At 41.5% G+C, this 26,081-nt stretch overlaps 1 protein-coding gene across 1 annotated transcript in view; it reads right to left on the bottom strand.

The window, feature by feature from the left end:
• Window positions 1–1,117: 1,117 nt before the first annotated feature.
• PIWIL4 (piwi like RNA-mediated gene silencing 4) overlaps window positions 1,118–26,081 on the bottom strand; it is a 42,698-nt gene continuing 17,734 nt past the window's right edge. Inside the window, exons 8-20 of the mRNA XM_022561360.2 lie at window positions 25,454–25,565; window positions 21,110–21,233; window positions 19,909–20,026; window positions 19,271–19,382; window positions 16,644–16,828; window positions 14,692–14,764; window positions 10,918–11,118; window positions 9,773–9,876; window positions 7,971–8,041; window positions 6,452–6,605; window positions 4,420–4,545; window positions 4,166–4,313; window positions 1,118–3,454 (exon numbers count right to left, since the gene is read on the bottom strand). Coding sequence (XP_022417068.2) covers window positions 3,338–3,454; window positions 4,166–4,313; window positions 4,420–4,545; window positions 6,452–6,605; window positions 7,971–8,041; window positions 9,773–9,876; window positions 10,918–11,118; window positions 14,692–14,764; window positions 16,644–16,828; window positions 19,271–19,382; window positions 19,909–20,026; window positions 21,110–21,233; window positions 25,454–25,565 — 1,645 coding nt within the window. The 3' untranslated portion in view covers window positions 1,118–3,337. The remainder of the gene's footprint in view (window positions 3,455–4,165; window positions 4,314–4,419; window positions 4,546–6,451; window positions 6,606–7,970; window positions 8,042–9,772; window positions 9,877–10,917; window positions 11,119–14,691; window positions 14,765–16,643; window positions 16,829–19,270; window positions 19,383–19,908; window positions 20,027–21,109; window positions 21,234–25,453; window positions 25,566–26,081) is intronic.

Raw genomic sequence — 26,081 nt, 5'->3', positions numbered from 1 at the left:
CATGAAAGGAGAGGAGGAAGGGAAGTGGGTTGGTAGGAAGAGCCCCAGACTACAGGGCAGTTCTGAGAAAGCCTTGGTCAAGTTAAAGAGGACTGCCCAATAGTGGAGTCCCATGTTGGGCAGAAATGGCCCAAATCTAGCACCTCTGCTGGGCCCAGTCAGTGGCAAGGAGCAGCCTGGGGTGAGCCTGCTCTCAACATCACCACTGCAGTGGACCCTGAGCGTAGCATCTGGAGGCTGTCAGCCAGTTGCAGTAGGTGTGATTAGTGCCCTTCATGGCTGCCATGGAAATGTATCTGAAGTATGCTCTCTTCCAGAGCCTGCTTTCCAACCCCCAAATAAAAGCAAAACCAAAAAACCCACTCCCTAAAACAGCAACTGGTAGACTGCTTATATCTAGAGAAAACATTAAGCTTTCCTTTAAGCAAGATTGTTGAATTCAGAACCTAGCATAGTACCTGGCACATTACATGGACCTGTATTTGTTGACTAAATTATGTCACTTCATGTCTCACGAAGTATAATAACATGGCACTCTTGTTTAAACCCAGATACCGTAGACTGGACATTTCTACAATGTGAACATTGTTAGGTGTCCTTACAAGTAGATACATTGAGGCTCAGAGACGTTAAGTCACTTGCCCAAGGTCATACAGCTGGTAAATGGTGGTTCTGGGATTCAAACCCAGGGCTGCCCTAGACCAGTAGTCCTCAACCCTGGCTAACCATCAGCTTCACCTGATGATCAGACTTCACCTCAGACCAATAAAATCATTATTTCTGGAGGTGGGCCCAGGGGCCAGTGTTTTTTTACAAAGCTTTTAAATATAGGAAGTTCTAATGTTTCCATGGTTGAGCACTACTGGTCTACTCCAACCCCTTCCCATATTGCAAATTGGGTAACAGTCTCATAGAGGAGAAGTTATCACATCCCAATCACATCCCAAAGCTAAAAGAGTTGGAACCAGAGCTCAAATGAAGCGTTTCCTAATCTATGCTGCCCTCTGGCAGCTCACTTGGGGTTGGCTATTCTTCCACAATCTGTTGTACCACATGGACCAGGCAAAGGCGGGGGGGTTTAGCCTATACGACAGTCCTTGTGTGCCCCCTGGTGGGTTAAAATGGTAAAGAGCCACTACCTTGGACAGTGCTTAATAGGTAAAAGGATGAAGAACTCTACAGGCCTGTGGCTTGTCTCATCAACGTGCTGCATGTAGGTTTATACAAGCCGGCTGTTAGCTGGTGGCGCTTTACATCATCCTTGTACTTGGAAGGAAGAAAACCACATCGTCAACACAAAAACACAACCACTCTGGATTTATACAGTGCCTTGCCTCTAAGACTTGCTATTCAAGGCCAACTTTAAAGCATATAAGGCACTGCCTCATCTAAGAACTCTGGGAGAAGTTTTTTTAAAAATCTTTTATTAAGGCAGTAGAGTCTTGTGGTTCACCTCTCAGGCTTTGGAGTCAAACACACCTGGGGACAAGTTCTAGCTCCACAATTATTAATTTTATAAACTTTGGTTAGCCACACGGCTCAGTTTTACCACCTGTAAAATGGTCATTATAGTGCCTAATTCATATAGTTGTTGTGAAGAGTAAATGTGTATGTAAAGTGCTTGGCACTGTGCCTGCAATGTATTAACCCCCCCTCCACTCTTATACCCCACAAAAGGTTATTGTTACTATTACCGGAGTGGACCCATGGTGGGTGCATTTTTGCCCGGCCTGGACAAAACTCTCAAACAGGTAAAGACTGTGCTCTCTTAAATGATCTCTGCATTGGTGTCTGCTTCCCCTCATCCCTCAGAGAGAAACTTTTGCTCTCTGCTTCGCACTTCACCGCAGCCTTTCACACACTCTCTCCCCTGGGAGAAGAATCTGGAACTCTGAACTTTCCTGCATCGAAATATTCTCATCCCTGGGGCGGTCTTGTGAAAGGGATAGAAGATGAGGAGAAACCAGCAAAGGAAACTGAGAATGAGTGATGGACGCAACAGGAGAGAAACCAGGAGAGTGTTATCCTAGAGGCCACGTGGAGTGTCTCAAGATGGAGGAAATGACCAACTGGGTCGAATGCTGTGACAGGTCAGGGAAGATGAGGACTGAGAATTAACCATCGGATTTACCATCGGTGTCACTGGCCACCTTGACAAAAGCAATTTTGCTCTCGTGGTTGTGGTGAAATTCTGAGTGGAGTATGGAATTGGGTTCATTTTTCTGTAAAGAGGAGCAAAGACATGGGGTGGGAGCTGGAGGGCAAATGTTTGTTTTAATATGGAAGAAATAAGAGTATATTTACAATGCTGATGGGAATAATCCAGTGCCAGAGGGAAACTGACGATGCAGAAGGGAGAGGGAAGGATTGCTAAAGCAGTGCTCTTGATAGAGCAGAGGGAGCGGGATTTAGTACACCAGAGGAGGGCCTTCCACAGGAGCGCAGATACGGTTTATTTATGATAATGAGGCGAGGGGCAGGGTCTATGCACAGAGATGCCCTTAGGTGGGTAGATGGGATGGTAGCCTGTGCAAGTTCTCTCCTCATGGCGTCTGTCTTTTCTGTGCAGTAGGAAGCAAGGTCGTCAATGAGAGCAGTTGCTTCTAAGTGAAATAAAATTCCCTAAGAGAAATAAAATTCCCTAAGAGAACAAGTGAAATCTGAGAAAGAATATATATCACTGAATCACTTTGCTGTACGCTTGAAACTAACACAACATTGTAAATTAACTACACTTCAATTTTCAAAAAGAGAGAATAAGTGGAATATTCATTTTTAGAAATATAACTCGAAGAGTGATGGTGAAGTGGTCTACTGGGTGAGAGTCTTTGCTGAAAACCCTTAAATAATGAAATTCACATGAAATGCCAACTGAAATCCGAACAACAGTAAACACACATGTGACGCTCTGAATGTTCTTTATTTTCTAACAACTATTTAAACCACTCAACAAAACGCTCTGTAACATAATTTAAGAAAACTTCTGCAAATTTTAGTGTAGAACGTAGACCCCATTTGCCTACCATCAAAACATCATGCAAACATTTATCTTCTTAGAAGCTATTTAGCTTTGTAGTATTACTTTCAGGTGATGGTACATTTTAATTCCGTACACCACAATGAGCATTCACTTCAAACAAGTAACCTTTAAAATAAAACAACATACATTTCTTTTGAACCATTTCAGATTCAGTTATTTGGTTTTTTTTTTTCTTTTCCGTAAGTTTAAACTGAATCTCCTTTCCCCAGTCACAGCCTCAAGCTCACGGCAGATTTGTACGAAGTACACCAACGACTCCTCAGAAACCTCCGCTAGGGATGCCCGTGGTTCATGTCATCACAGGTAGAAGAGAGAATTGGCTAATTCCAAACTTGGTTCTTTATGAGTGCTTTGTGCCACCAGAAAGGTCAGCTTGTGTGCATACTGACACGGGGCTGGAACACTGATTAGGCCCTAAGGAGGAAAAAGTATTGGTAATGATTAAGAGGATAACTTCCTCTTCAAAGTGATATTTTTTTCCTGAGTTTTTTCATCCACTAGTTTTATACACAATAGAATTAAGTCAATTGGAACCAAACTCAATCAACAAAGGGCACCCTTTCTCCTGGGAACTTAAATTCACTAAGCAAGATGGGAGAGCAGAGAGGGCCAATCTGGCTTCCCGGTGCTGGGACCTGCGAGCCACATGCTTAGGGCTGATCTAAGTTTCCTACAACTTGATGTTCCAAGGGGCTCAGAGAAAATCTTGGCTTTGGACTTGGTGAGCAGCTCTGGGCCTAACGTACAGGAATACAGAACAGAGCCAAGCCTGTTACTTTCCCACTAGACACAACACCTGAGTTGTCTTCAATTGCCTCATCTGTAACTTGGAAATAACAATACCCTGATTTCCTCCCAGGCTGGCATAAGAAAATGTATATAATAAAGTCTTCTAGGAAAATTATCAATGCTAATGCATTATAGAGTTACTGCTATTTTATGCCTATGATAGAGTGGGTTTCATCCACTGTGGACTTAAGAAGTCATTCATTCATTCATTCATCCCTCCTTTGTGGAAAATCAGGCATTGTGCCAGGGGTTGGGACACCAAGGTGAATCGGGTGACAATTCCCTGGTAGGCGCCTTGAGTACCACTCTGTACCTAAATAAACAGCTGTCACTTACTGGCCAGTTGTAGTAGAGGTGGCACAGTTTGAATGTGAGTCTCTGCATGTGGTCGGGCTTCAGGCCATTGTCATCATAAATGACATTATAGTAGGTGGGATTAAGGGTTCCCCGACAGGCAACCCGGCTGATCAAGTAAAAGTCATACCTGAGGGGAAAAGAAGGACTGTGAGAAAGAAGGCTCGCAGAACAGGACCGAACCTGACCACACACACTCAAAGCTCTGTTAAAAACGGATTTTCTAACAGACTTGCCATTCAGGCCGCGTTGCTCCTGAATCCACGATGGTGCCAAGAGGTGGGTTCTGCAGAGTTCGGCCTGTTTCCATCAAGAATCGTGGCATGCACTTCTTCCTGACCACGATCACTGACAGTTTGGGGCTTGGAACAAGAGAGGCAAAATAATAAATTAAAAATTAAATAAATAAATAAATAAATATGGAGAGAACTAAACCAAGCCATGCAACTATTTATTTATATATATATATTTGGTAATCTTAAAATGAAATAAATTAATTGATCAGCGAAACATTGCAAAACAAAGAAAAGAAAAATTACCCCCAATCTCCCCTCCCCCAGAGACACAAACAATTTTTTAAATCAAGGATTGTCTTCATTTGTTGCAAAAGCGTGGTATGCTCAGTCGTTTGACCAATTTATATCACTGAAGGGGGACAGGGAAGAATGGCTCACAGGACAATGAACTACAATCAGCACTTCTAAAGAAAGATTTTTCAGAATTATCCGTGGAGACAAGATTTTCTTCCCATTAGCAATCATCTCTCTATTTTCACCTTCACTCTTCTCAATTTCTGAATAGCAAAGGAAGAACCAGAAGTTCCTCTTATTCTTCAAATCAACGCTTCTGAATCCTGCAAAACACGCACCTGGGAGGATCGATGGACGGTCCACATACACATATGGGCCAAATGCTAAATGACCAAGTGTTAAGTATTTGGTAAAATCCAAATCCAAATATTCACCCATCATGGAAGAAACCTCTAGGATGCAAGGGTCACTGAAATTTCACTTTAAGTGTTTTATTTTTTTTTTTTTTTGGCGGTACGCGGACCTCTCACTCTTGTGGCCTCTCCCGTTGCGGAGCACAGGCTCCGGACGCACAGGCTCAGCGGCCATGGCTCACGGGCCCAGCCGCTCCGCGGCATGTGGGATCTTCCCGGACCGGGGCACGAACCCGTGTCCCCTATATCGGCAGGCGGACCCTCATCCACTGCGCCACCAAGGAAGCCCTAAGTGTTTTAATTATTTTAAAAATATATTATTAATGTTTTCAATCTTGAAACTTTTTAAAAGTTGATGTTACAGTGCAGGAGAACTAACTCCTTAGCACCGTCAGCTGCTAAATTTACTCCTGTGATCCCCAAATTGCATGGAGGTGATTCTTAATAAAATCTAACTAACCCAAGGTCAGCGGGGAATGAGAGATTTTGGCTCTGATATTTTGGATACAGCTAAAGGTGGTTCTGCCTCCAAACTATGATTCTCTCCCTCCTTTCTGATGGTTACTAATGAGGTCAAGGCTCAGCTCCTTTGGGGCTCGTGGCTGCGACACTTTGGTTGACGGTGGTGATGACGGTGTAACCCTACAGACCAAGCTCTATGCACAACAGAATAAGATGCTTTCTGAGGATTTTAAGAAGCCAATTTCAGATCGTCATCCTCCTCCATTTTCTAGTTCTAACATTTTTCTTGCACTTAACACTTGACACAGTCATGGAGGAAAATATACCAAGACATTGAATCTAGAAGTGTGACAGCAGAGCAAGGTTCTTGGTGTTTAGCATGGTCTGGTTTTCATATGTAGCCCAGCTTTCACAGCACACACACCGCTCCCAGCACCTTCTGCGGACCTGAGCTGCACATCAGTGCCTGCAGGTCAGAGGCTTTTGCCCTGTGTGTTGATTTAGGCCTCAAATTTGAAACCACAGCTTGTTTTTTTTCCTAGCATGTTAATAGGTGTGAAGCATCTTCACCTGCCAGCAGCCCTGCAGGCTTCCTGCTGAATCTCAGTGTCAGGCACCCTGGAGGATTCCCGCCTTCTTCTGGTGCCCCGACCCAGGGCCCCCAAAATCTCATACCACCCAGACTATTTACATAATACCATCCCAACTACCCTCCAATCTAGGGTTGGTTGTACTTGCATAATGCAGAAATGCAGTGAAACTTAACTGCATGGAAAAAAAAAGAGATGCTGGCATACAGTAATTTTAATAGTTGCGATGAATATGCTAGAACTGGAAGTGGGGGAAGGATACTAATTTGATACCTGGTATTTGAACTTGCTTCTGTCACACTGCTCAGTAGCTGTGGAACTTCATATTCAATGAGTGTTCTTAGCTGACCATCCCCTACACCGTCACGGTACACAATTATCCGTCCTGGCAAACCCTGGTTATGCGTGTACCATCTGTTCAGTGCCCCTGCAGGATTTGGTGTTAGTAAGAAAAGAATGACTTGCTTGATGCCAACAAAGAATAACATTCCCATATATTTCAACATTTAAATAGCTTGCTAGTTCAGACCATGATAAGATAGAGTAATACCTAATTTGGGTTGTATTTGCAATAATATAAAAATGGATACCTTTCCAGAACATTCCTGCAACTCTGCTATTTAAGGAATCATTACAGTTTCTATGGCATAATGTATTCTCAAACTTAGCATATCTCTTTAGTAAAATTTTAATATTTAAGCAATACATTAAAATTTAATTCATGCAATAGACATACAAATTTCCCAAACCCGTATTAATACTAATTTAGTTTCTTTAAATCTATAAATCCTCTCAATAAGGACAGACTGGATAATTTTATGTAAATTTCTTCTCTAATGAGCATAAATATGAAAATATAAGGAAACGACTTGGCTGTTCCTCTAAAAGCATCTCTTCACGTGGATTCACCCATCACTCTCGCTGACAATACGAACTCTGAAAAATGTCCCCTCGCTCTAAGAAATTGCCTGAAGAGCAGAGGCCAGACAGTGACTCCTGCCCAACAGAAGCTTTTCATAACTGCTACTGAGGTTTTGAAGTGAGGGGAAAGTAATATGATAAAATATTTCTTTTCATGCATATACGGCACCATTGTTTTAGGAGAGTTTATTGTCCAGGAAATTCATTTGTTTGATAGAAGATGACCGTATATGTAAGTCCACTACCAAAATATGTCACCAAATTCACCTTTCTTGGAAACAAATATTTATGACCCCCCGAAGTTTATAGTTGGGACGATGCAAATCGGGGAGTGATTTGCACAGGTCGCAACGCTAGGGAATGACCAAGCCAGATTCACACCAGGGTTGGAAAGGGCATGGGAACCCCAGACCCCCCCTTTCTACTGCATCCCATAGTAAGGAGGGCACCCTCCCCATCTGCTGCCTTTCCCATCTTCTCCTGCCACGCCACACTTGATTTGTCAGCATCCCCATCCCAGTCCCAAAAGCTTCTCTCCTATTTCTAGACCTAATGCTGGTCTGTCATAATCCTTGCTCCTCCAGGGTAGGTTTATTCTGACCTTCAAACTGCTTGCAAGAGCCACCAGCAGCTACAAACTTTTTTTCCTCCTGGCTTTTAGTTTATCACACACAGACACAAATGTAAATTCTACAGAGCCTGTCTGTTAGCTTGAGTCAGGCCACAACTTCAGGGTCTCCTACTGGGTGGCAGTCAACTCAGGCAGGCTTGGGAAGTCTGTTTCCACCTGTCTGGTCTGCTAGAGGCTTATGAATTTTGGGTCTGAAAGAACAGTGCTTGGAGCCCACCCCCATTGTTACATTTTTAGTACCAGTCATGAAAACTTTTAAGCAATCTGCAACATCAGCCGTTGTTCTCTGAAGCATACAGCGGGAGAACCATCTAAAGTAAGCAAAGAACAAAAGTAAAGTTCAGTTTCAAAATTTCTATTCTAAGCATGCATTAGTATTAAGAAATAGACATAAGTAAATTAATGTTCATAATTTTATATACACTGTATGATTACAATTATATTAAAATGCTCTCCCTCATCGCCCCCCCCCAAATAAAATTTATTGATACGAGAAACTAAAGCACAGTGCTAGCATCAGACGTCTCTGGGTTCAAATCCTGGCTGGTATACTCACCAGCTATGTGACTTTTTTATGTGAACCTAAGCCTCAGTTTCCTCATTTGTGCCAAGGAAATTTATAAGATAGTAAGGTAGTTAGTACCTCATAGGGTTGTTGTAAAAATTAAACTAGATAATATATGTAAAGTACTTAGCACAGCACTTGGTACATAATAAGCATTGATAAATAGAGGCCACTACATTATTATTATAAGGGAATTTATTAGTTTAGCAGATCTACTTTAAAAATATTCAAAGATTTCTCAAGCATAAACTTCATTTCTATAGGTAAGCTTTTGGGAATTGAAATCTTAACATGATTAACTTATTTAGATTTCAGAAGCAAGTTCTCTTGCTAAAATTATTCATTAAAAGCACTTGGAAAATGAAGATCATGACTTAGTGGTATATATGTGTCCACATTATTCCAGTTCTCTAAATCTGTGCAATAATAATGATGCAATTAGAAATGCTGCTAACAAGCCGGAAGTCCCTTATGTGCTTGATTAAGGAAGTGACATACAGAACAGGGATCTCATACAACCTGGACTGAAGTCAGAGGCACGCAGTTACATTGCTGCTTTTCCTGTCTCCCACAATCCCCAATATATACCTGATCACAATTTAGAGGAGTAAATCACATAGCTTAATTCTAGGAAGAAAACATGGTTCAAAACAGCCTCAAAACACATTGTTTAGTTACGAATATTGAAACACTTCTAAGAACTACAATTTAACATGTACTATGAGTCAATGCTTAATGTGTTATCCCTCATCCTTGCCTATGTTTTTTTTTTGTTGTTTTTTTTTTTTGCGGTACGCGGGCCTCTCACTGCTGTGGCCTCTCCCGTTGCGGAGCACAGGCTCCGGATGCACAGGCTCAGCGGCCATGGCTCACGGGTCCAGCCGTTCCGCGGCATGTGGGATCTTCCCGGACCGGGGCACGAACCCGTGTCCCCTGCATCGGCAGGCAGACTCTCAACCACTGCGCCACCAGGGAAGCCCCTTGCCTATGTTTTTAATAGCTGTGTAAACAACCACCACATCAAGTTTCTGCATTAAAAACAACAATAACAGCAAGCATGTCTTGAGCATTTACCATAATAGGTAAGTGACAGATCAGGATATAAATCCAGGCAATCTGATTCTCAACTGCTTGACATCGTGTATGTAAACTTCCTAGTATGGAGCCCAATACAGTGCAGGTGTTCAGAAAACAAATGCACAAGAATTTCTACACGGCCATCATTTGGGGAATATGATTTGCATACGAGCAATAGCTTGTCCTAATGTATGTATAAAAATAGTTTTTTAATGAAGCTACATTTTACCCCAATATTATCCATCACATTTATAGATGTAAGTATAATTTATGACCATAAGTGTCCATATTTTAAAAATGAGTGAAGAATACAAACTATTCCTTTCTGTAAAGTCTTTAGTTAAACCACAAGTAATAGTCTAAATAACTGAAGAATATGTTAGGGTAATTTTAAAAGTACCTGGTGATTCTGGGGTTAATACTGGCCACAAATCCAACCACCACCATTCCCTGGTTGAATGCATCTTTACAGACATCAATACCAACCACCATCAGGGACTTTAACTGTAAAATTAAAATTTTTCATGATTTAATGGAATGAGGTGTTTTCCCAAGCAATGATGTATTATGAAGTTTTTAAAAGACTGTCCCTAGTTATTGAATTATTTAAGTTAAGCTATGTGCCAGGGAGATCAAGGTCGAGATGAGGCAGATTATTAAACCAGAAACCAGAGAAACTTAAAGATGAAGGGAATAATAAGAATCTGCTTCAAAGAAAAACAAAAAGCAAAAAGATGGAGGGAATAATATAGTACATACTTTGCTTAAGAGACTCATTGTAATAAAAAATGGCCACCATCCTTTATGGGGGTGGGCAAGGGCCATCAGTGGCTCAAGAGATTCTGGTAAAGTGGCCTGTCCATTTCTCCCCTGTCTCGAGGCTGAAGGAATCTGAAGGGAAATTCCATTCCCCATTCTTCAGCTCTCTAAGGAATCCTCACTTGTCTATGTCCTCCAGGAGGGGCAGCTGGGGGTAACCTTGTACATCCTGGGTAAGGGAATAGGCAACATTCCCTCATTCCTCACCCTCCTCACTTCCTCCCATGGTGGCCATAGCTCAGGAAAGAGGAGAAGATTTTCTCAGTTCCCAACACGACTTGGAGGTTTGTATCACAGGCTCTGCTGGTTCCCCAAGCTCTAGTGGGGGTGTCCCATCCAGGGTTCAAGGCTACTCTGCAAAGTATCACCCTGCTGAAAGCAGGTAAAGGCAGAGGCCATGGAGCACAGATTTTAAACCACGGCTGGGAGGCTCCAAATCAAGTGCCTCCAAGTCGATGCCAAACTAGATTCTGTTTCACGAAAGATTCTGTTATTAGCTTAACCGAAGCTCCATGAGAACAGGGGCCACACCTCACCTTCTGGATACCCTCCCAGTGGCTGGTGTAACGGAGCCCAGAGCAGACAAACATACAACCAACCAACCCAACAAACAAAGCAAATATTTCTAGGATCACGTGAAAAGATCTCCTCCTACTTTGATTTAATTTTTAAAATTCATTAATAGATAGATTGATGACTAAAAGAAAAAGAGTGACGGTTCCTCACAGGGATCTCCACAGCCCACAGCTCGCCTCCGAGTTTACAGGTCATCTGCAAGGCAATCTTGGTGGCGATGCTCATCAACATTCCCTGTTTATTCAACGTCTGAGCAAGCACACACTGGCTGGGGACTGGGCAGTCGGAGATCAAATATTTTTTAATGGAATCGTAATAGCTATTCTGATTAGAAGGCAGAATACACATTACCTGAAAGTCAAAAAAAAAAAAAACAGAAGAAAAGAAAGTTCATTTACTTATGTTCAGAGGAAGCTTTAAAAAAACACGAATATATGGATGCAAACATCTTTTGCCCTTAAGTTCCCAAGAAGCAAATATTAACATACCCACAGTTCTTCTCTTTTTTATTATTTTTTTTGTTTGGCCACGCCACACAGCTTGCAGTATCTTAGTTCCCTGACCAGGGATTGAGCATGGGCCACGGCAGTGAAAGCACCAAGTCTTAACCACTGGACCACCAGGGAATTGCCCCTACAGTCCTTCTCTTAAATGGCCTTTAAAGAGCAATGAATCTAAGCCATTTGAAATGCCTTCTCATCAGCCATCCACTCTGCAAAGCCTCCCTCCAACCCTACCACTTCCCTTGGCTCTTCCCTCCTCCTTGCTCCTCTGCCAATCTGATTCTGCCGGACTCCTCAAATTCCCTTCCATCCTAGCTCTTCCTCCAGCTGCCTCCCTTACTGCAGTGATCCTTCCCTGTAGCTCTCCAGCTATCATCCCCACTGCCTCCTCCCCAACTTCATCCACAGATAAGCAAAGTGGAGAATTAGCTTAAATTGTGGTCTTTTTCCCATTAGGCGCTGGACAGGCAAAATAAAAGGAAGAAGCAACAACACATTTTTTGTTAACCTGGACTTGAGTGTAAGGTATGAGGGGAGGGAAAATAAGGAAAAAGAAGCTTCAGGTGCTCTGGTATTTTTAAATTCCACCCTTCTCTCTCACTGCCTCTACTTCCCATCAGGTACTTCCCTCACAGAAGGACCTCTCCTGGCCTAACTCCATCTCCTTCCTATGTTTTATTCTCTACTTTCAAAACACCCAAATTACAGAAAAGATAGGCACTGTCATAATTAACAGAAAACAACGTGATTTTTTTCACCTATAGGACTGTTCATTATCATAATGTCAAAGGCTAAAATTATTTACACTTAATTATATAAAGTTGGGAAAAATATTTTTAAATTATCAGCAAAATTGTCTTAGGGGGGGTTTCCTGCCTTCCATCCCATGAGTCTGGGGCTAAGCAAGGTAGGTGGAAGAACAAGGAATAGCCCAATGGGGACCAGGACCAAAAGAAGGTGGGAGTCAAGTGAGACTGGTTACACACCACGGATAAAGAAGCAAGTATGTGGAGAATAATAAGGGCCATGTTTCTCACTATTAGAGAGATGAAGTACAAATATGGAAAGGGGGAACACTTTCCTGTGGCACTGGGTTGCAACTGGAGGCGTGAACACATTTTTAATCTTTAAAATTTTAATAAAATATTTTAATATATACATAACTACATATAGTAATAAAATAGATGCAAGTGTGTATTTATATATATGCACACACATACATATACATATTTCTTAGCTTTGCCCATTGGAAAAGCCTAGGGGCAGTGACACCCCAGTAGCAAATAAATACACCCAGTGCCCAGATCTTGGTTTCTAAATACTGTTCTCTACCAAAAGGAATCAGGGCTCATTGGGAAAACATATGATTCTAGAGTTAGACAGCAAAACTTAGATTAACCTGGAATGTCTTATTGTGCCAGACAGTAAGGAATTGTTCCAAGAAAGTTGGGAAGGTGTCAAAAAGACACACAAGTCAGCTTGAATGGGGCTCCCACTGGCAAAACCAAGGACAATTTGGATATTGAAATAAATAACAGTAGTGATAGACTATAAGCTGGTAAATAAAATAGGAATCCATGAATCCATACTGATGTAAATAAGTGAACAAACAAACAAATGGGGAGAAGAGAAAGCTCTCCCTTATAATGCCAACTAATAATTATAGAAGGAAGTACAAAATTAGAAAGCCACGATTTGGCAACCATCAGAGTAGTAATGGATTCAGACAAGAATTATCAATGGATTCTAAAACTAGTGGGAAAAGTCTGATGAAGAACAGGATATTTTCATAGTCTCAAAGTATCTCCCTACCAAAAAAAAAAAAAAGAAAAAAACCTGATTAATTACAAAGAGAAAAAGTGTAACTTTACAATGGAGAAAATTGACAGAAACCATCTTAATCAATGGAGTCCCCCCGGTAAGATGCAGTAAGAACACAGACTCATTGCTGTGATACTCCTGCCAAAAGTACATAACCTGAATTTAATCATAAGGAAACATTAGACAAACCCAAATTGAGGGACATTATATAAAATAACTGGTTTATGCTCTTCAAAACTGGAAGGTCATCAAAGTCAAGGGAAAACTAGGGAACTGTTACAGACTGAAGGAGAGATTAAAGAGACAGGGAAACTAAGGGCAACATATTAGATCCTTTTAACAGAGAAGACATTTGGGGAACAAATGGAGAAATATGAGTGGAGTCTGTGGATTAGCTAGTTGTACTGCTCCCTGATTTTGATGGTTGTTCTATGGTTCCATAGGAGAGTGGCCTTGTTTGTATGAAATGTGTGCAAATGTATTTTTTAAAAGGTAATGGGCATCACTCCTGTAACTTACACTCAAATGGTTCAGGAAAAAAATAGGATAGATAGGAAGGGAGGGAGGGAGGGAGGGAGGTGGAAAATGATAGAAAATCATAAATATAATAAAATGTCAAAAATTGGGGAATCTGGGTGAATGGTATATTACAGTTCTTTGTACTATTCCTGCAACTTTTCTGTTAGTTTGATTTTACTTTTTAAAGTGAAAAATAAATGCTCTTAGGATGATAACTTCCTGTATTATAACATCCTTACGGGCCATTTTTCGTGGAAACAAAGAGATAGCTAAGCTGCTTTGCATGCGCTATAAGTAGGAAAGTTAGGAGTTGGGATGAATGAGCTAGGGGGGTCAGACAGGAGATGGGACAGAAAAGCACTGCAGTACTGTGGGAGACTGAGAGAACATTTCCAAGAAATAGGAATGATTGAGAGATTTTTTAAGAAAGGGATGTCAATTTTAACTTGTCTGGAATGTTGACATGTGACATAACCATGCCTTGGCCCCAACCCTCAGCAAAGTCAGATACATCTCACACACACACACACAGGACACACACATACACAAACACACACACACACATACCACACACACACAATACTTTGGGAAATGAAGCAATTGTGGGTGTCCCTCAGGGTGATGCAATGCAGGAGGAAAAGGCACCCATGAAAGGGGGCAAGAATTCAGAGGAGGCAGGGGCATGGGGCCATAGGTGACATGGAAACACTTAAACCTTCCAAGAATCTCCTGAAACAACGGGGAGAACACAGGGTGCCCCAACACTTATGGGATAAGATGGGAGTTAATTTATCTTAAATCTTGAGTAAAAGATGATCCTCCCAGTAAGTTGGAAAACATGTAGACATCCAAGAGGCTGATACAGGAGTAACAAAAAGTATTTAAAAATTAATATTAGAAACATGAAAGGAAAACAAAATATTGATTAAAATATCAAGATAAATACTTTCTTGGGTGCTTGGGGAAATGCACAGCAATTTGCAAACATATCATGGAAGAACATGTTCAAATTCCTTCTTTCAAGGCTATTAGATATGAAGAAAAAATTAAAATTATACCTCAAAAATTATCCTATACTTACCAACTGAACCTCAGGATCAACATATTTCTGTATAGCGTGAAGAAATGCAGCTGGATTTTCTTGTACTTTTATGCTACAGAAAAAAAGGTAATTTTGAAAATGCTTAGTTCCCTTCTTAGTAGCACATAATCATATAGAACTAAAAATAATATTAGTTGATTTTTATAACAGACTATAATTTGAGGAAAAAATCATTAAAGTGAAAGCTTTTGAGTCTAAAATTGCTTCTCCCACACATGATACACCAGGAACATTTCATTACCATTTTTATTAACTTAAAAAATAGTTTGGTGAAAAATGAAATTTTCCCCATTGTATAGAGTCCCTACAGATGCTATTTGAACAATTCTGTTGTTCAAAATGGAGTTGAAAGTGAACTTCTGAATTAGGTTAATGAGATCAAGGTGTTCAGTTAATCTGTATGATTCATACTAAAACCTTTCTTTTTTCCTTAATGGCACACTGTGTGGAGCCTGGAATATTTAGCCATAATCAATCAATCAGTGGACAAGTATCAATACTTATCAATTATCAGTTCTGTGGTTACATTATATTAGGGGCCAGATGCTACAGAAAAAAATTGCCACGGAGAAGAATTTTTAGATCTGTTTTCTTGACATAGGTTCAGCCTCTCATATGTAAATATAATGGGACTTTCCCAATACCCAGTGGCCTTTTGAAAGTTGACCAGCAGGTGGCAGGACCACTGTCTGCCGCTTGCGGGTTCTAACAGGAGTGGCCATCAACGTTGTTTCAGATGGAAGAAAACTACACATATAAATCTAGTAAGTAAATGGATACTTCATAGGGAAAAAAAAGGATGGACTAAAATATGAGCTTTCAAATAAAACAGGCCAAGGACCGAACACGGGCATGGGCTTGTTGGAATTTGGGTGAGAAAGAGCCTATGATGCCAGCCCAGGTTCCGAGACTGTGGCTTCTTTCATGAATCTTTTCCTGCCTTATTACCTCATGGGTTAAGAGAAATTAGAGCAGGTGAAACTCAAACCAGGCGATTTGTTAACAGATTTGATAAGAGAAGAATTCTATACTACAGTGTAAAATGAGACTTTGGGAACAGCTATGGTTTTCAACAATGCTTATGCTGCTGATGTAATTAATTAGTAACCATGTGTTTAAAGAATAACTTCCCACCCTGCCAATTTAGGACATTTGCACCTCCACTACAACAAAGAAAAAGAAGTATCTGTTGCTCTTTTTTATGCATAGCGAGCTCAATGAAGTAAGGTATGACCAACTTTACGGCTCTTCTAAAGCAAAACAATATTCGACTTGGAGCGTGGCTGTATATGAATGGATCCCTTATTAAATTGAAAGCATCATATTTATCTCATCCCATGCAAATAGCATAGCATTTAGTATGTAGTAGCAGATACTCAATAAGTGTTCAAAGGCTAAATGAGTGACCTGGTTCTATCAGAAACTATCTAGATGACTCTTATGCTACAGGAACAGAATAAGAAAAGCTTATTTCAGATCTATACTTACATTAAATTTTAAAACATAAAATCTATCAAATAAGTCAGGAAATGCAACATTTATTTGTTAATATCCTGTTTGCTGTTCAGTTTTATAAGTAAGTGATATGGAAGAATTAAGAAAAGAAACTGAGGAGGCACTATATGGATTTATTAAGGATTTATACCCCAACTAGTACTGGAAAGACGCTGAGATAATGAGAGTACTGCCTAGGAAGAACTATGAAAATAAAGTTTTATAAAGACCAACATATAATACATTTCAACTGGATAAAAATTTAATCATTGCCAAATCTATCTACTTTTAACGGCTTGGCATTCTACGTTAGGAAACTTTACTGACATTAAAAAAAAAAAAAACTTTTGTAGCTATATCAGCCATCATCTCCTATCTTTTAACCAAACCAAATTAGTATCTGAAAAAAGTTGGGATGATTTTCTGCATCTTCTCACATTTTGGGGTGGTTCACATTAAATCCTATGGGCCTTCCAACTCTTCTCAAGCAGCTCAAAAAGCTCTCCGTCACACGTTCAGCTCTGTTGCTACATATAACCAACCATTTATCCAAAGACTGTGCACTTAAAATCTTGCAAGTTCGCATATCCTTGGACCAGTCAGCCGCAGACACAGGTTGACACTGAGAAAAATAATGATTGCGAAAGGGTTGAACAAATTTACTCAGAGAACAATTAAATAAAAAAGACAGTGTGGAATAGTTCATATTTGTCAGAACAGGACTATTTAGTACAGCTTGCTATTCTCAGACTTAAAACACAGATACAAGCGCTGCACATCTGAACACAACACATGTGCTTCCTGGGAGTGGATGTATCTCAGCATCATCCCAGGTTAGCCGTTCCTTGCCTGCAGATCCTTGGCAAGTCCCTTTACTTCACGGGGCTCTGCTGTGGGCAAGGAAAGGTGCCTGGTTCAAATCTCTAGGTTCCCTTCCGGCTCTAAAAGTCTACGACCTTTACTATGAATGTAAAAGCCAGGCTACTGGCTGTCCAGTTTGGTCTCTTTGCTTTAGGTACCTAGATATCTCAAATAGAAAATGCTGATGACTGACACAGTGCAGGTCATCGTACTGAAACTAACAAACCCTACAATTAAAGACTATACATTATGCCAAGAGTAGATACGTCTAGGAGCAAAGATGAGGCCAGGACACAAGCTCCTTTCTCATTCTTTGGAAGGTTCCCCAGGTGACCAGGAAAAACAAGCTCCCTGCCTTGAAGAGGGGAGACTTCAGACTGGTCCCTAGCCTTCTGTTTATATCCATGGACTGGAATCAAATGGAAATGTTCTTGGTGTGGTAAACCAGGAAGAGTCACTGTTAGAATTTAAAAAAACACTGCAATCTAATCTCTTGCTACTTAAAGTGCTGCCTTGTAGCAGCATGGCTATCTCCTGAGAGCTCGTTAGAAATGCAGAGTCCTGGGCCCAATCCCAGACCCACTGAATCAGAATCTGCATGTTAACAAGTTCCCCAGTGATTCATCCGCACATTACCATTTAAGAAGCATTCCAATTCCCTTGTTTTACAGGTTCCAAAGACATGGCTGAAAAGGGTTATGGAGCCAGCTGGTGGCACTGAAGGTTTAGAATACTGCTCTTGTCTTTGCAACCAGGGCCCTTTCCAGCAAGCACTCTGACTTCCAGGCCCCAGCCAATCTCACGGTGGCCAGGCAAGGACTCAACTTCAGGAAGCAACCTTAGCCTGAGAATGAAGGGGAAGAGCTAGGCCTCCATAAAGGCTTCTGTCTGGAGCTAGGATTCGTTCCTTCCCTTTACCACCAGTGTGAAGAGAGCCACAGCTCTCTCACCTACACTACCTGTTATGGGCTGGCAGGGGGCCCAGGACAAATGGGCACGGGCCACTCTGAAGCCTGTGAACCTTTAGTGTACTCAGTTCCTCGAACCCAATTTCCAGAAAGCAGGATCAGCTGAGAAGTCGAGGACACAGCCACCTCTAGCCCACCCACCATCGCCTCCAGGGGGCGGGTTCTCCACCTTAGTGCCCCTTCTCCTATGGAGACCTGTTTCCAGGCCAAAATATGCAAACAAATCTCTGACAAATATGACTTTACCTAGAGATGATGAGACAGACCATTTTAAATATTTCCCATCTCACTTCACGTGTGGAACGGAAACTGAGCTTCTCTTTACTGACTCCTGAACAAGATCTTAATGGGGGTCTACATTTTAGGACTTGACAAAGTTTTGTTTTGTTCTGCATTTAAAGTAGTTTTTCTTCAGCTTCTCCAATAAGGGTTTCGGTTGCTTGGATAGATTATCAAAAAGAAATGATGAGAAAAATCTCCATTCTGCCAACAAAAAACCATTCACTTGCTCAGTCATTAGTTTTGACATGTTGGCTTACTTATTACATCAAATAAAGGCAAGAAGAGTGCCTTTAAAAATGAAATGTAATTGGCTTTAAAAATGGGCAAAACAGAGGGAAAAAGTAGAAAGAGAATGTGCAATTTTTGCATAAGATAGGTTCATTTTTAAATGGAAGCCCCAAAGAAGCAATGATTTGTCTCTCCAGGTTTCAGAACGCCTCTCTGCCTAAATGCCGTGGCTGGGATGGGCTCTGTGCAAACTTCTTCATGTTTATGCCAACTGAGCAGCATTTTACTTTGGGGGAAAAAAAACCTGAGGTACCAGGAAATATGGTCTATTGGAATTAATCTTCAGCAGTTAAAAGAATTTTCTCAGGTACCATAGATTTTTTTTTTTAAGTGATGTAAGAGTACTACAACACGCAATAATAGGTTGGCATGTTTTGATTGCAATGGCTTGAAATACCATTTTCTAACTCATCTTTAAATGTGACACCACATCACAGTGACTGACCTAAATTATGTCCGCTGGGTGCCGCTAAGCCTTTCAAAAGTACACTCGGATTAAAAAGGAAAACAGAGGGACCTGGAGGTTTAGAACAAAGGAAAGGCAGGGACATGGCCATGGAAAAACCAAATGAATATTCTAAGCCCACTAGTCATTCTGGCATATGATCAAACTGACACACATTCAAGAAAATACTTTTAAATGAAAATAAAATCACTGCACTTACTATGTGGTCTTGTATTATTATATTTTCTGAAGGCACAACCCGGCCAGTCAGAGACATCTGGCATCCAAAATGCAGGCCCCAGGTCTCCAGCTCAAAACGAGCATCCTTGTTTCTGTTGATAGAGTTGAGTTTTAAATCATTAAAGGACTTACTTTCTAAAGAATTTTAATCATTAGAGATAAAATTACAACTTAATTATTCAGACTGATTTTTTTAGGGCTCCTGACTTCTATTTCTACTCACCATTGTTTTCCCTGCTCAAGAGAATTATAGGAAGACTGCACCCATGGGGGACACGCAGGGATGGAAAGGCTCCCAGTGTGGCTCACTGGTTAGCAAAATGGGACTTTGAGCCAGACAGACCAGACTTCAACTCCGAGTGCTGACATTTAATAACATGTGACCTTGAGGAAACTCTGAAATCTTTTAAAGCTGTGGTTTCCTTATTGGCAAAAGGTAGGACTAATTGACTACTTCACAGGGCTGATGTAAAAATTAAACATGACAATACATGGACAGTGCTACCACACTGCCTGGTACATGTTAAGTGCTCAATAAAGGTGAGCTATCACTGCTGATAACAAACTTATCACTAAAGAGATACTGTGAAGCGTCTGGATGTGGAGATGTCCCTGTACCTCTGGATATCATCTGCGAGCCTGGCCAGGCGCTGCTGCCTTCCCAAAGGACTGAGGCGCGTTTCTTCAGCCACAGCCTTCATCAGCCGGAAATCAGATCTTGCCTCGCCAGGCAGCCCTATTCAACGTGAATGAAAACAAAGTGAAAAATGGACAGTCCTTGATGTAACCCCAGCCCATCTCAGGCACAGGGTAATAAAAGTTTTCACTTAAACTGAATCAGATTCACCGTCTGGATAGCACCATCTGACAGCAATGCAAGCCACGTGTCATTTAAAATTTTCTATAGTAGCCACATTAAAAAAAAGCCAAAAAGAAACAGATGCAGTTATTCAAATAGTATATATTATTTAACTCAATATATCCAAAATATTATCATTTCTACATGCAGCCAATATGAAAAATTTGTCAATGAGGTAGTTTCCCTTTTCTTTCCATACTACGTCTTAGGCATCCAGTCTGTATTTGACACTTACAGCACTTCCCCAGCCAGTCCCTCAGTCGCACTAGTCATGCGTCAAGTGCTCAGTGACCACGTGTGGCTAGAGGCCACCATGGGGACTGTGCAGACCTGGGATGTCATTAGTACCACTAAGAACGGGCATCCCTCCCTGCAGGGATGATGTCCCTGCTAACTTTTCTAATCACAAAAGAAATACATACACATGATAACTGATCCGAGCAATACAAAGTGTAAAAAGTAGGAAGTCCACCCTTAGTCTCACCCTGGTGATCAGACGAGCATGATTAAAAGCACCTGAGACAGTTATTCAGCTTCTACTAGAGAGCGAAGATTACCTTCTGGAAGCTTATGCAAAAAGAAAATAAGGAGCATTTTGGCACCACTCAAAGAATATACCTGAAGAAAAGTAAATCGTGTGGCTTCTTAGCCTAGTGAAGTTCAAAAAGTGCGGAAGAACAGCTTGGTTTTAGGAAAACATCTGGGGACCATTTTAACATCAAATTAACAAACAGAATACACGAGATAAAGGAAATAGATAGCTTTCACCGTGCTGAGCAATTTCCAAAGAGCACTCTACCCTTCCACTTCCTCTGTGATGAAATAAATAACTTAAGGCTCATCCTCCATGGGTTAAATTAGCGCTCCGGCACTCAGCTAACTTAAGGAGGTTCTACCCACCGCAAAGCATCAGGAATCTGTGACTGAGAGCCTGACAGAGTATAAAAACATAAACATCACCTGTTAGAAAGCAGAGCTCGGGGATCAGGTGGGCCATCCGAACCTCAGCGTCATCATTTCTCTTGCTTTTCAACAGACTAACAAGCACTGGCTGGTTTAGGTCAGATAAGGTAATATCATATTGCTGTAGGATGCAAGATTAATGAGGGAAAAGTTAATATGGAAACACTGTAAAACGAGCATCCTTGCTTATGAGCAGCAAGGTAATCCCCAAATGAATAGATAAGCAAATCCGTTCAATAGAGGAAAAAAAGTTCCTACTAATCCCTATGGTTACGTACTCATTTCTACTTCCTTCCTAGGACCTATCTCTTATATCTCAGGGTCAGTTTCATGATTCTATTATCTTTTATAATGCAATACTGTTGGGTTTTTTTCATTCATTTCCTTGCTCTCTTCTGAGTTTCATCCAGAGACAGAATAGCCTTCAGCTGGCTCCATCCATAATGCCATGACCCTACTGCAGCATTTCCACCGTTGGAGACTGAGGCAGACTGCCCCATGCATAACTAACTGGTTCTAAGTGCCTGTGTTCATTTTGAAAATACCTATACACAAGTTGGAGGCAAGGGTTATATTGAGTCAATCTCAGATTTCCCAAAAGGGCACAACTGTCCTTCACTCCTAGGACAGTATGATGTTATAGGGAAACAGCTTTGAACTCCAACAAATGTAAATCTGATCCCCAGCTCTTCTATCAATACGTACGTGGACTGTGACACTGGGGAAGTTACTTACCTTTCCTCATCTATGACATGAGGAGAACGGTAGCTCAGAGGTGTCCCATGTAAACCACTAGCGTGGTGTCTGGTTTATAATGAGTCCTCAGCAATCATTAGTTCCTACCCCACCCCCTTTCCCTTTGTAAACTTGAATTTCAACATTCTCACCTTGCCACGAGTTCATTTACCTTCCAACGGCAAAGTTTCCAATGAACACTCATTCCCAGTATAACTTACTCAATACTGATGACAGAACAACTGGAATTATAATTTACCAACTGCCTGGCGACTATATGACACTGACATCAATAATTATAATTAAGGAAGCTAGCAGTGAGTGCTTCTCTATTCAATTAGGACTTTAAGTCATTAAAAACAATTCAGGAAATGTGATCATTGCAACAATGCTATGGCTGAAAAGCTTGGAGAAGGCTTCACAGAGAGTTTTTATATGTGACTTCATTAATTCACATCTCGTGCTTGCTATATTCCAGGAACAGCGGGGGATACAAAGATAAAAGAGGCACAGTTCCTACGTTTACACATAACTACATTATCTACAAAGCAAAGTAGACAAGTAGCACAAATAATATATGCTAAGCACTTATATTTTCCCTCATTTAGTCTTTTTTTAATGGATGTGCACTATGTTTTTTTTTAATTGAAGTGTAGTTGATTTACAATGTTGTGTTAGTTTCTGGTGTACAGCAAAGTGATAGTTATACAAACACACACACACACACACACACGTATGTATCCTCTTTCAGATTCTTTTCCATTATAGGCTGCTACAAGATATTGAGTATAGCTCCCTGTGCTGTACAGTAGGTCCTTGTTGTTTATCTATTTTATATATAGTAGTGTGTATCTGTTAATCCCAAACTCCTCATTTATCCCCCACCCTTTCCCCTTTGGTGACTGTAAGTTTGTTTTCTATGTTTGTGAGTCTATTTCTGTTTGGTAAATTAATTCATTTCCTCCTTTAATCTTAACCACGATGAGTCAAATACTATCATCATCCCCTTCACTGATGAGGAAACAGCATCAGAAGTTAAGTAACTTTCCCAAGGTCCCATAACTGTACATTAGCACAGCCAGGATTCATCCCTTAAGACCTGCGAACCTCTGCTTGTTACGCCACTCAGGGCTGGGTCCCTCGCGAGGAGTAGGGAACAGGGTGGTAGTGAAAACAATTTCTGGCTGGTAAATCAGGGAAGGCTTCGTGAAGGAAGTAGAATCCAAGAGAGAACCTTGAAGAAAACGTGGGAGTATTACAAGTTCCAGGAACAGCTCAAGCAAACTGGGACATGTTCCAGGAAGAGGATATTCCATTTACCTGGAACATGGCCAGGAATTCTACCCACTAAGCTGCGTCATCAGCTGAACTTTACTCTCTCCTGTGCCCCAATTTTCTTAGCGTTTGAAAATATTTTTCATGATAAGATAAAATAGAGAAATATAAAGGTCAATATCAAGATGTCTTCCACTTTGAAAGTTGACTGCATAATAATTTAGCATTCCTTTCCTAGGACAGAGAGGAGGACATTCTAGAAATTGACACCATTTTCTTTCTTTTCTCCCTAATATATATGCAGTGAACCACAACTCATTAGTGGGATTTTATCATGATTCCCTTTTCAAAATGTCACAGGTCCTAAAATACATCAAAGAAAAATGAATTTAACTGTGCAGAAAAAAAAAAGTTTAACAAACTTTGTGTCTGATAAACGAACACTTATGGAGCACATTTTCTGCACAAGACGCTTTGCCAAATGTCAAATGCCATCCGTGTTCTATAAGGAAGACGTGTTCTGGAAGCAATGTGGAATGTTCTACACGTGCTCAGGGAAGAGAACAGCTAGCTCTTCTGTGAGTGTGACAGGGAGCAAAGTCAGAGAGGACTTCACTAACGAGATGACATTGACCTTGAAGAGGAAAGGTACAGTGAGGCTTTATGCCAATGTCTCTTGAACATGAGCGAAGGCTGAGTGACAGCAAGTAGACTGGGGTGATGGCAGCATGGGGTGCATGGTGGGAGTGCCGTGGGAGATGAGGTCAAACTGTGTGATGCTACAGTTGAAGAAAGGAAGTGCTCATCACCTGCAGGAACTGGACTAAAAGCTCTGCGTGGACGATTCAGCGCTTACACAACCGAACGAGGAGGTGGCGGTAAAGATGAGGAAGGACCAAAATGTCTTCCTGAGAGGCAGAATTCCCAAGGAGAGAGGGAAGTGGGAAAGACAATGAATTCAGTTTGAATTATGTTAGTGTGAGATGCCTGCAGGATATTCATGCAAATACAGTCTGAAACGGAGATGAGGATATAATTTAGGAATGAGGGCAAGGCAAAAATACCATATTTGAACAATCTCAAAATATGAAGCAAAGATCCTCTGCAAGGGGACCATGGTGAATAATAGCATTTAATGTCTGGGGAAAATGAAGAAGGAAGATGTCAAAAGAGGCTGAGAAAGAACCACCTGAAACCTAGCAGAGAACCACCAGGGATGTGCGGAGGGGCCAAGGAAGAGGAGGAGTTCAGCTCAGTGGGAGTGGTTACTAGTGTCCAAAGCCACCAAAAGCCCCTCCGAATAAGAACAGTAGCTGAATTTGACCTTGGAGAGCTATTTCCATAGCAGCAGAACCGGGTACCAGACTACTGAGGCTTCAGGAAGGAAGAACTGAAGAGGTGCTTGGAGCTAGTTTAGACAACCTTCTAAAGATATGAGCTAAGGAGGAAAAAGAGATCACTTTTCCTGAAGGTATAGAAAGGTCAAGGCAGGGTTTTTGCTTCCCGTTTTTGTTTTTAAAACAGTGAGATTTTGGAGACTGAAATACGACTGCACATTAAAGAGAAGGCACCTCTGAAAGGAACCGAAGTTGGATGGTGGGGATGAGGAAATTGTCATCACTGTGAATCAAGCTCCCAGAGTCAGCAGGAGATTCCATCAATAAATGTTTGAGTACCTACTAAATGCTACCCTGGGCATCCAGAAATCAAGAGCTCAGCGTTGAGGAGGGGAGTCAGACCATTCATGTCCTTTCTGTGATAGTCGGCTGCAGCTAAGTGCAGGGAGGGGACCCAGGGGAGAGCGTCCTAGGGCTCCCTTAAGAGTTGCCTGCTGAGCTGAGTACTGAAGGGTGTTCAGTGACCAGCTGGCTATGAGTGGGCATCAAGGAAGAGGAAGCAACATATGTGAAAATGCACAGGGGGGTAACTGACTCGAGGAACCATGAATGGTGGGCACAGCAGAACCCAAGAAGAAACAGGGGATGGTAAGTGATGAGACTCAAGAGGCAGGGAGTGGCCAGATCATAAAGGACCTGGGGAATTCTGCCCAGGAGCTTAGATCTGACTAAAGCAACAGAGAGCGGGGAAGTGACATTATCAGATATGTTTTAAAGGAGGTAACTCAGACTACAGGAAGGACCACAGGAGACAGGATGAGGGTCTGAGCCAATACAGGAACGGTGGAGATGGAGGGGAAGGGACAGGTCAGAAAATTATGTCAGAGGCAGACTCAGCCCAACAGACTGGGGGACTTGTTGGATTGGAAAGGAACAGGGACCCTCTTCTGAGCTAAGCAGAAGGGAGATGAGGATGAAGGAAGACAAGTCCCACCTGCTTGTAGTAATCCACATAGGTGATCTCGGTGCCATCCCGCTTCTGGAAGGTGTGCGTGGGCTTCACTGACCAGTCAATGTCATCGATGCGATAGGTTTTGTTATTGTATCTGGTAAAGGCAAGAAATCTTTGAGTTCTTTTCCCAAATCCTACAAGGTAAGTGGCTCTTTCACTATACTTTTTATTTTTGTGTGTGTGTGTGTGTTACGCGGGCCTCTCCTGTTGTGGAGCACAGGCTCCGGACGCGCAGGCCCAGCGGCCATGGCTCACAGGCCCAGCCGCTCCGCGGCATGTGGGATCTTCCCGGACCGGGACACGAACCCATGTCCCCTGCATCGGCAGGCGGACTCTCAACCACTGTGCCACCAGGGAAGCGCTTCACTATACTTTTAATTCAAAGTATTATTCTCAAGAATTTCAGAAATTATGAAAGATAATAACTCAAGAATAGCCACTTTAAAAAAAAAAGGATCAGCTCTTATCTGAGAAGAGCATTAATTAACTCTTCCGCTCACAGGAGGACCTCTACCAATGGGAGAGTCGTTAGACCACCACGTGCTTTTGTCACTGAGATACACTGCCACTTCAGGTAAATCATTCTTAAATGTTCAAAGGCTGAAGCACG

The sequence above is a fragment of the Delphinapterus leucas genome, chromosome 7 (genome assembly GCF_059928025.1).
Source record: "Delphinapterus leucas isolate spDelLeu-1000000601 "Yukka" chromosome 7, BTC_Dleu_Yukka2, whole genome shotgun sequence".
NCBI lineage: Eukaryota > Metazoa > Chordata > Mammalia > Artiodactyla > Monodontidae > Delphinapterus > Delphinapterus leucas.
The sequence above is the reverse complement of the archived record's forward strand: the minus strand, read 5'-3'. Positions and strand labels throughout refer to the sequence as shown.